This window comes from Oncorhynchus gorbuscha, linkage group LG09 (genome assembly GCF_021184085.1).
Source record: "Oncorhynchus gorbuscha isolate QuinsamMale2020 ecotype Even-year linkage group LG09, OgorEven_v1.0, whole genome shotgun sequence".
In the NCBI taxonomy this organism is placed as follows: domain Eukaryota; kingdom Metazoa; phylum Chordata; class Actinopteri; order Salmoniformes; family Salmonidae; genus Oncorhynchus; species Oncorhynchus gorbuscha.
In genome coordinates, this window is record NC_060181.1 from 81,248,320 (window position 1) to 81,259,219 (window position 10,900).

Consider the following 10,900-nt stretch of genomic DNA (forward strand, 5'->3'; position numbering starts at 1 on the left):
TAAATGTATAGAGTACAGTATATACATATGAGATGAGTAATGTAGGGTATGGAAACAAGATGCAGTAGATGGTATAGAGTACAGTATATACATATGAGATGAGTAATGTAGGGTATGGAAACAAGATGCAGTAATTTGTAAGTCGCTCTGGATAAGAGCGTCTGCTAAATGACTTAAATGTAAATGTAAATGTAGATGGTATAGAGTACAGTATATACATATGAGATGAGTAATGTAGGGTATGGAAACAAGATGCAGTAGATGGTATAGAGTACAGTATATACATATGAGATGAGTAATGTAGGGTATGGAAACAAGATGCAGTAGATGGTATAGAGTACAGTATATACATATGAGATGAGTAATGTAGGGTATGTAAACAAGATGCAGTAGATGGTATAGAGTACAGTATATACATATGAGATGAGTAATGTAGGGTATGTAAACAAGATGCAGTAGATGGTATAGAGTACAGTATATACATATGAGATGAGTAATGTAGGGTATGTAAACAAGATGCAGTGGATGGTATAGAGTACAGTATATACATATGAGATGAGTAATGTAGGGTAAGTAAACATTTTTGAAGTGGCTAGTGATACATTTATTACATAGATTTTTCCATTATTAAAGTGGCTGGAATTGAGTCAGTATGTTGGCAGCAGCCCCTCAATGTTAGTGATGACTGTTTAACAGTCTGATGGCCTTGAGATAGAAGCTGTTTTTCAGTCTCTCGGTCCCCGCTTCGATGCACCTGTACTGACCTCACCTTGTGGATGATAGCGGGGTGAACAGGCAGTGTCCCTCCCTCCCGTTGGGGGCATGTCTGACATCACGTTTTACCACAATGTTCACATTTTGCAGAGCAGTGTGGAACGTGGACGAGGTAAACATAACAATCTCTTGAGTAGGCTCAACATTCCTACACAAATGTAAAGGTCTAATAAGTGAGCAACCTTTTGCACACATGGGTGATTTGTTAGTTTTGTATTTGATACACTAGTGAATTATCAACGCCTCAAGCCTACCCCTTCCATCAGCACACAATGGTTGGCTGTTCAGGCAAATCCGGCAAATGTTTAAGTCTCAAGCATTCCCTCTAAACTCCATAACATTTTCAAATTACCTTACACACGTTGGAATGGACAGTATCTGTTTCTGCAGACTGTTCACCCACTCAGTATCTGTTACAGCACACAGATGCCAGCTGTTGCTGGTGTCGTGTTGCAGGGTCAAACACCCACATCTCCGCTTTATAGATGTCATCAAAAGAGTGCACCTATTAATAGTAGCTGTAGTAGACGATTGTGTGGTGTTGCTGTGTCGGTGGCTGTAACTGAAGTAACCAAAGTTTAGTTTTTCTCTGAGTGTTCACTGCTGCCTCCTTCTAAAGTACTCAGTCTTGGAAGAGGTTAACACTGCTGCCTCATTCTAAAGTACTCAGTCTTGGAAGAGGTTAACACTGCTGCCTCATTCTAAAGTACTCAGTCTTGGAAGAGGTTAACACTGCTGCCTCATTCTAAAGTACTCAGTCTTGGAAGAGGTTAACACTGCTGCCTCATTCTAAAGTACTCAGTCTTGGAAGAGGTTAACTCTGCTGCCTCATTCTAAAGTACTCAGTCTTTAACACTGTTGCACCTTATGCTGTTATTGTCTGTGTGGGCTGGTCTACATATTCATCATGTAGGCTAACCAGCCAATCGTGTGTGCCGGCCACGTGTGTTTGTGTTCCTTTCCCTAAACACTCTTAACAGCTGGTTGTAGAGTTAATGCATACAGACGTGTGTGTGTGTGTGTGTGTGTTAGCTAGGGTTGGGGGGTAACTGATTACATGTAGGCTTATGAGTTACTTTTACATTCATGGACGTTTGTGAAAAGATATATAATGACACCTTTCTGCATTCAATTCAGCATTGAGTCTGGCTACAAGTCCGAGGCCTCTTTGATGACACCAAATGCGTTTGATGGATATTTTTTGTCTTCTTGTAAAGCTTCCTTAAGGGGAAAGCAAAACAAAAGTAACAAATTAATCATAATTATGTTACGGAGTTTGGGTAATGCAAAAGTTACGTTACTGATGACAATTTTGGACGTGTAAATAGTAGGCTCACACCAGGGTTGACTCGGCTATGTTAGGGCTCGGCTATGTTAGGGCTCGGCTATGTTAGGACTCGGCTATGTTAGGGCTCGGCTATGTTAGGGCTCGGCTATGTTAGGGCTCGGCTATGTTAGGGCTCGGCTATGTTAGGGCTCGGCTATGTTAGGGCTCGGCTATGTTAGGGCTCGGCTATGTTAGGGCTCGGCTATGTTAGGGCTCGGCTATGTTAGGGCTCGGCTATGTTAGGGCTCGGCTATGTTAGGGCTTGGCTATGTTAGGACTCGGCTATGTTAGGACTCGGCTATGTTAGGGCTCGGCTATGTTAGGGCTCGGCTATGTTAGGGCTCGGCTATGTTAGGGCTCGGCTATGTTAGGGGCTCGGCTATGTTAGGGGCTCGGCTATGTTATACAACCGCCATATTTTGGTGGCCTTGGTGAGGAGCTCGCAAGGAATATGTGGCATAGAGTAATGGGAATGCTCAGCCAGGTAGAGGAGAAGCAGCTGTGTTCTGTTTGCTAACAACTCAACTGTTCAGCAGCTTTGGTAGGCTACTTCTTCTTTTTAAACCAAACCCCTTTAGTGCCACTGTTGTCCTCACAGACGCAACACACTGCATAGACTGATGTGACGTTTCTCTTGCGCTGAGTGATTTACACTAGTGTCTACACTGTAACCTATATAGGATACCCGTGTGAGAATCTGGGTTGGAGTGTATAGGCCTGTGAGGGGAGCATTATGTTCTCCCTGGCAGTATTCACCTGAACGTGTCCTGTTTTCACCGTAATGTAATGATGTATAAATCAACTGAATGTAACCTCCATATGTATGTGAATGTGTTCTGTTATTAGTTGAGAAGGATTCCCTAGCCTACGCTGGTACATTTTACTAAAGGAATTTGTATCTGTCAGCTACTGTTTGTTTGTCGGACTCACTCATTCTCTATCTCACCCTCTCTCTTAGGTGAGCCATGCCTTCGGTTCCCTCCAGCATAGACTCTGTGCGCCCTGTGTCCTCCGTCTGCCCCCACGCAGCTATGCTTCACAACAACGCTACCAAGGCCAACGGAGACGCCGCCATTTTGAATGGGGGCTCCAAGGTCAATGGAGAAGCAATGGAGAACATGGGGTTGTTCAACACGAATGGATTGGCCCAAGTGAATGGGGAGGAGGGGGAGAACGACCTGGAGAACACAGTCGCAGGCACTGAGGAGAGGCAGTGGATCCGTCCTGATCTGCCCAGTAGATGCACCTGGAAATTGGGCATGTCCTCTGCCGAGTCCCCTCACTGCCACTCTGCAAAGTGAGTCACACACACACTTATCACGAACAGGATTTGCATGTTTCCCAGCCTTTTTATTGTAGAGAGAGCTGATGGATGTTTGTGGTCAGTGATCATTCATTTCTCCACCCCACGAACATGACGGAAATAGATCTGCAGCATTTCCACATACTCTGCTTATCCTCCCTGCTCTTCAAACACCTCTAGTTTACATAGTCCACTAATTTCCCTTGCTAATTCCCCTCACTATTTCCCGTTGCTAAGATATAGTCAGTCACCTGCTTGCTTCACTAGCAGGGAGAGAAAATAACCAATATATTTGTTTTTGAGCAGCAACTTAAAAGCAGGATTTTGGCTTGCCATTTAGCCAGGCTCCATTTTCCTGCATATTGACACACCTGATAGAGCCAGAACCACAAAGAGGACCAAAGCCTGTGGGACTGGTCTTTCTGACTTGGAACCTTTGTAGGAATACCGTGTGAGCGGGAAGGGTTGGGCAAGGAATTTGGTGTTTCACCATGACTTGACAATTTCCGATTGTTTTGAGGAACACTGAAAGAAACACTTTGGACATTTTGGCCTAGGGGGTAAGGGTGTGTGCATGTGGTACGCTCATGCTGAGTGTCCGGCATTTATCTGGAACGGTCTTGCTGTTCTGACAGTAATCTCTCCATTCGATCAATTTAAGTTGTTACATAAGTTCAGTATGGCCTCTCTAACTCTGTGCGGCTTGGCAAAGGCTTTGTTTATGTCTCACTACCAGAACGAATCCAGAGGCTACCATGTTGCGGAAAACTCTCGATGTCCCAAAGACAGTATCGTACTGAGGGTACAAAAGTAGCCAAGTTACACAAGTTTCCATCTCACATATGAAACAACTTTCAATACTTTGGCGCGAACGTACCCATAAAAGGGAGTTTGCTTCCTTTTTTCTCTTTTTCTATAATTTGTGAATGATCATGGATTATATAGATTGCTCTCCTTAACTGAGTCTCCATCCCATCCTTACCTCTCAGGACCGAAGCCCCCAGAATTCTACCCAACATCCTCAGGAGGATTGGAGACACACCTTTGGTCCGCATGAACAAGATACCCAAAGCCTTCGGCCTCAAGTGTGAACTCTGTGAGTATTTACACACATACAGTCAAAGGGCATGACACCCGCTGAGCCTAAAGACAACCAGAGAAAGTCCGTCTGTATTTCAATATCCTTGTTTGTGTTAACAGAATGTCATTTATCCTATTAAACACAAAAACAATGTTTCAAGTGAGAGTCAGGCAGGACTGATGGAAATTAAGAGGGGAAGGAGGAGAAAGTAGCAGATGCAGTGGGGCAAAAAAGTATTTAGTCAGCCACCAATTGTGCAAGTTCTCCCACTTAAAAAGATGAGAGGCGTGTCATTTATCATAGGTACACTTCAACTATGACAGACAAAATTAGATTTTTCTTTTTCTCCAGAAAATCACATTGTAGGATTTTTAATGAATTTATTTGCAAGTTATGGTGGAAAATAAGTATTTGGTCACCTACAAACAAACAAACAAACAAACAAGATTTCTGGCTCTCACAGACCTGTAACTTTGGCTCCTCTGTCCTCCACTCATTACCTGTATTAATGGCACCTGTTTGAACTTGTTATCAGTATAAAAGACACCTGTCCACAACCTCAAACAGTTACAATCCAAACTCCACTATGGCCAAGACCAAAGAGCTGTCAAAGGACACCAGAAACAAAATTGTAGACCTGCACCAGGTTGGGAAGACTGAATCTGCAATAGGTAAGCAGCTTTGTTTGAAGAAATCAACAGTGGGAGCAATTATTAGGAAATGGAAGACATACAAGACCACTGATAATCTCCCTCAATCTGGGGCTCCACGCAAGATCTCACCCCGTGGGGTCAAAATAATCACAAGAACGGTGAGCAAAAATCCCAGAACCACACGGGGGGACCTAGTGAATGACCTGCAGAGAGCTGGGACCAAAGTAACAAAGCCTACCATCATTAACTAACTACGCCGCCAGGGACTCAAATCCTGCAGTACCAGACGTGTCCCCCTGCTTAAGCCAGTACATGTCCAGGCCTGTCTGAAGTTTGCTAGAGATCATTTGGATGATCCAGAAGAAGATTGGGAGATTGTCATATGGTCAGATGAAACCAAAATATAACTTTTTGGTAAAAACTCAACTCGTTGTGTTTGGAGGACAAAGAATGCTGAGTTGCATCCAAAGAACACCATACCTACTGTGAAGCATGGGGGTGGAAACGTCATGCTTTGGGGCTGTTTTTCTGCAAAGTACCAGGACGACTGATCCGTGTAAAGGAAAGAATGAATGGGGCCATGTTTCGTGAGATTTTGAGTGAAAACCTCCTTCCATCAGCAAGGGCATTGAAGATGGAATGTGGCTGGGTCTTTCAGCATGACAATGATCCCAAACACACCGCCCGGGCAACGAAGGAGTGGCTTCGTAAGAAGCATTTCAAAGTCCTGGAGTGGCCTAGCCAGTCTCCAGATCTCAACCCCATAGAAAATCTTTGGAGGGAGTTGAAAGTCCGTGTTGCCCAGCATCAGCCCCAAAACATCACTGCTCTAGAGGAGATCTGCATGGAGGAATGGGCCAAAATACCAGCAACAGTGTCTGAAGACTTACAGAAAACGTTTGACCTCTGTCATTGCCAACAATGGGTATATAACAATGTATTGAGAAACTTTTGTTATTGACCAAATACTTGTTTTCAACCATAATTTGCAAATAAATTCATTAAAAATCCTACAATGTGATTTTTCTGGATTTCTTTTTCTCATTTTGTCTGTCACAGTTGTAGTGTACCTATGATGAAAATTACAGGCCTCATCTTTTTAAGTGGGAGAACTTGCACAATTGGTGGCTGACTAAATACTTTTTTGCCCCACTGTATGTGGCGACGACATGGAGACTGGGTTAAATTGGAAGTGAGGGAGAATGAAATAGACCATAGAAGAGTGAGGGAGAAGTTCTTCAGACTCCTCATGTAGTACAGTTAGTCTCTGTATTAGACCCCTCCTGTAGTACAGTTAGCCTCTGTATTAGACTCCTCCTGTAGTACAGTTAGCCTCTGTATTAGACTCCTCCTGTATTACAGTAAGCCTCGGTGTTAGACTCCTCCTGTAGTACAGTTAGTCAGTAGGACTGGTTTCCTACAGGCCCCGCTTGCTATGAATACTGCTATTATTGTAAAGTCAACATAGCCTCCTTTCCCCTCATTAGTCTGCTAGGCTCCACTGTATGATTGTAGGGGTCTTGTCTCAGGTATCACTCTGGGTGGAGTGGGTTTGGCCACCTGAAAGTCCCTCTGTTCTGAGGGAATAAGTAACCTTTCTGAGGGCTACAAGGTGGGGAGGAAGGGGGGCCGGAGAGGGACTAGGTCTTGTATCAGATGTCACTAGGCTGAATTGTTACCAGCTTTGGGATGTTTTGGTAAGTCCGCATGTGGATTCTGGGGGAAATGTTCTTGCCATCTATTTTTATTTATTTCACCTTTATTTTACCAGGTAGGCCAGTTGAGAACACCTTTATTTAACCAGGTAGGCAAGTTGAGAACACCTTTATTTTACCAGGTAGGCCAGTTGAGAACACCTTTATTTAACCAGGTAGGCTGGTTGAGAACACCTTTATTTTACCAGGTAGGCCAGTTGAGAACACCTTTATTTAACCAGGTAGGCAAGTTGAGAACACCTTTATTTTACCAGGTAGGCCAGTTGAGAACACCTTTATTTAACCAGGTAGGCTGGTTGAGAACACCTTTATTTTACCAGGTAGGCCAGTTGAGAACACCTTTATTTAACCAGGTAGGCTAGTTGAGAACACCTTTATTTAACCAGGTAGGCCAGTTGAGAACACCTTTATTTAACCAGGTAGGCCAGTTGAGAACACCTTTATTTTACCAGGTAGGCCAGTTGAGAACACCTTTATTTAACCAGGTAGGCCAGTTGAGAACACCTTTATTTTACCAGGTAGGCCAGTTGAGAACACCTTTATTTTACCAGGTAGGCCAGTTGAGAACACCTTTATTTTACCAGGTAGGCCAGTTGAGAACACCTTTATTTTACCAGGTAGGCCAGTTGAGAACACCTTTATTTTACCAGGTAGGCCAGTTGAGAACACCTTTATTTTACCAGGTAGGCCAGTTGAGAACACCTTTATTTTACCAGGTAGGCCAGTTGAGAACACCTTTATTTTACCAGGTAGGCCAGTTGAGAACACCTTTATTTTACCAGGTAGGCCAGTTGAGAACACCTTTATTTTACCAGGTAGGCCAGTTGAGAACACCTTTATTTTACCAGGTAGGCCAGTTGAGAACACCTTTATTTTACCAGGTAGGCCAGTTGAGAACACCTTTATTTTACCAGGTAGGCCAGTTGAGAACACCTTTATTTTACCAGGTAGGCCAGTTGAGAACAAGTTCTCATTTACAACTGCGACCTGGCCAAGATGAATCAAAGCAGTTCGACACAAAACAACGACACAGAGTTGCACATAAACAAATGTACAGTCAATAACACAAAAAGAAAAATAGAAATCTATGTACAGTGTGTGCAAAAGTAGAAGAGTAGGAAGGTAATGCAATAAATAGGCCATAGAGGTGACATAATTACAATTAAACATTAATACTGGAGTGACAGATGTGCAGATGATGAGGTGCAAGTAGAGATACTGGGGTGCGAAAGAGCAAGAGATAAATAACAGTATGGGGATGAGGTAGTCGGGTGTGCTATTTACAGATGGGCTGTGTACAGGTACAGTGATCGGTAAGCTGCTCTGACAGCTAATGTTTAAAGTTAGAGAGGGAGATATAAGACTCCAGCTTCAGATATTTTTGCAATTCGTTCCAGTCATTGGCAGCAGAGAACTGGAAGGAAAAGCAACCAAAGGAAGTGTTGGCTTTGGGGATGACCAGTGAAATATACCTGCTGGAGCAGGTGCTACGGGTGGGCATTGCTATGGTGACCAGTGAGCTGAGATAAGTCGGAGCTTTACCTAGCAAGGACTTATAGATGACTTGGTGACGAATATGCAGTGAGGGCCAGCCAATGAGAGCATACAGGTCGCAGTGGTGGGTAGTATATGAGGCTTTGGTGATAAATCAAATCAAATCAAATCAAATTTATTTATATAGCCCTTCGTACATCAGCTGATATCTCAAAGTGCTGTACAGAAACCCAGCCTAAAACCCCAAACAGCAAACAATGCAGGTGTAAAAGCACGGTGGCTAGGAAAAACTCCCTAGAAAGGCCAAAACCTAGGAAGAAACCTAGAGAGGAACCGGGCTATGTGGGGTGGCCAGTCCTCTTCTGGCTGTGCCGGGTAGAGATTATAACAGAACATGACCAAGATGTTCAAATGTTCATAAATGACCAGCATGGTCAAATAATAATAAGGCAGAACAGTTGAAACTGGAGCAGCAGCACAGTCAGATGGACTGGGGACAGCAAGGAGCCATCATGTCAGGTAGTCCTGGGGCACGGTCCTAGGGCTCAGGTCCTCCGAGAGAGAGAAAGAAAGAGAGAATTAGAGAGAGCATATGTGGGGTGGCCAGTCCTCTTCTGGCTGTGCCAGGTGGAGATTATAACAGAACGTGGCCAAGATGTTCAAATGTTCATAAATGACCAGCATGGTTGAATAATAGTAAGGCAGAACAGTTGAAACTGGAGCAGGAGCATGGCCAGGTGGACTGGGGACAGCAAGGAGTCCTCATGTCAGGTAGTCCTGGGACATGGTCCTAGGGCCCAGGCCAGTTGAAACTGGAGCAGCAGCATGGCCAGGTGGACTGGGGACAGCAAGGAGTCATCATGTCAGTCATCACGGATGGCACTGTGATAGACAACATCCAGTTTGCTGAGTAGAGTGTTTGGGGCTATTTTGTAAATGACATCACCGAAGTCAAAGATCAGTAGGATGGTCAGTTTTACGAGGGTATGTTTGGCGGCGTGAGTGAAGGAGGCTTTGTTGCGAAATAGGAAGCCGATTCTAGATTTCATTTTGGATTGGAGATGCTTAATGTGAGTCTGGAAGGAGAGTTTACAGTCTAACCAGACACCTAGGTAGTTGTAGATGTCCACATATTCTAGGTCAGAAGCGTCCAGAGTAGTGATGCTAGTCAGGCGGGAGGGTAATATATGCCATTTAGCAGATGCTTTTATCCAAAGCGACTTACAGTCATGTGTGCATACATTCTACGTATGGGTGGTCCCGGGAATCGAACCCACTACCCTGGCGTTACAAGCGCCATGCTCTACCAACTGAGCTACAGAAGGACCACGTGCGGGCAGCGATTGGTTGAGGAGCAAGCACTTAGTTTTACTAGCATTTAAAAGCAGTTGGAGGCCACTGAAGGAGTGTTGTATGGCGTTGATTATTGTTGTTATAGCATCAGGTAATTTTAAAGACCACGACTGGGTATTCTACCCGGCGCCAGCGATTGAACCGGCAGTACATTTCTCTGATTGGTACAGTTGGCCAATGACCGGTGAAGTACAGTAATACCAGACGGTTAATAGTAGGTCAGTTTTGGACCACCATCCACATGTTATTTGAGTTCACTGCATGTGAACCATGTCGTGGTCCTCAGTCTAAATATCTCGCCAGTGAGTTATTTTATATATTTTTTTACGGGCTTAATTGTTTAAAGTCAATCTCTGCTTGATTCCCATGGCTTAGTGAGACAAAGTTCTGTTTCCATGGCACTTGCATGGATTTTCATGTGATTCAGATTTACTCTTTGGCTGACTAGTCCACAGTGGATTTGGGGCCGTTTGGCACAGATCCAATCGGCTATTGTACGTGTGAGTGAGAAACGCTGGACCTTTGGATGACCTCCCCACCTGAATTTTTTCCACATCGGCTCATGCCAGCTCTGTCTCTTCCCATAATCCTCCTTGTCTGTGGCAGTTAACAGTTAACTTGTACACAGGGGGATTCTGTTTAAGTCTTCTCTGTGGTATATCTAAAGTACACAATAACATCATCATATAAGCAGCTGCAGTACATTTTGATGATTCAACATTTCCTTACATCCTATCTCTTTCTCTCTGTGTGTAGTGGCCAAGTGTGAGTTCTTCAATGCAGGGGGCAGTGTGAAGGACCGTATCAGTCTGAGGATGGTGGAGGATGCAGAGAGAGCTGGCATCCTCAAACCTGGAGACACCATCATCGAGCCCACCTCCGGCAACACCGGTACGTGTCTCTAGGATTCCCTGAGTGCTATAAACAGGCTTATTCTTGGACAATGGAGAGAGGGGGAGGGGTGGGGAGCAAACTACCTGCCTGAAAACACTCCTGCCGCTTATGGACATATTCCACCACTACATGTATCAAAACACGTCACTCACAGTGGAAAGATTATACACCCAAGTCAAAGGAGTTATGTTTTTTTTGTTAGTGTGTCTGTGTGTGTGAGAGAGTTTAACATTTAGTTTTGCCTGGTAATGTCAAGTAGTCACTGAGACCTCCCAGCTTACCTTTGACATTAGGATCTTGTCACTG

At 44.2% G+C, this 10,900-nt stretch overlaps 1 protein-coding gene across 1 annotated transcript in view; it reads left to right on the forward strand.

The window, feature by feature from the left end:
• Positions 1 to 3,055: 3,055 nt before the first annotated feature.
• Positions 3,056 to 10,900, forward strand: part of LOC124044151 (cystathionine beta-synthase-like) — an 882,911-nt gene continuing 875,066 nt past the window's right edge. The window contains exons 1-3 of the mRNA XM_046363642.1: positions 3,056 to 3,398; positions 4,394 to 4,500; positions 10,457 to 10,591. Coding sequence (XP_046219598.1) covers positions 3,067 to 3,398; positions 4,394 to 4,500; positions 10,457 to 10,591 — 574 coding nt within the window. The 5' untranslated portion in view covers positions 3,056 to 3,066. The remainder of the gene's footprint in view (positions 3,399 to 4,393; positions 4,501 to 10,456; positions 10,592 to 10,900) is intronic.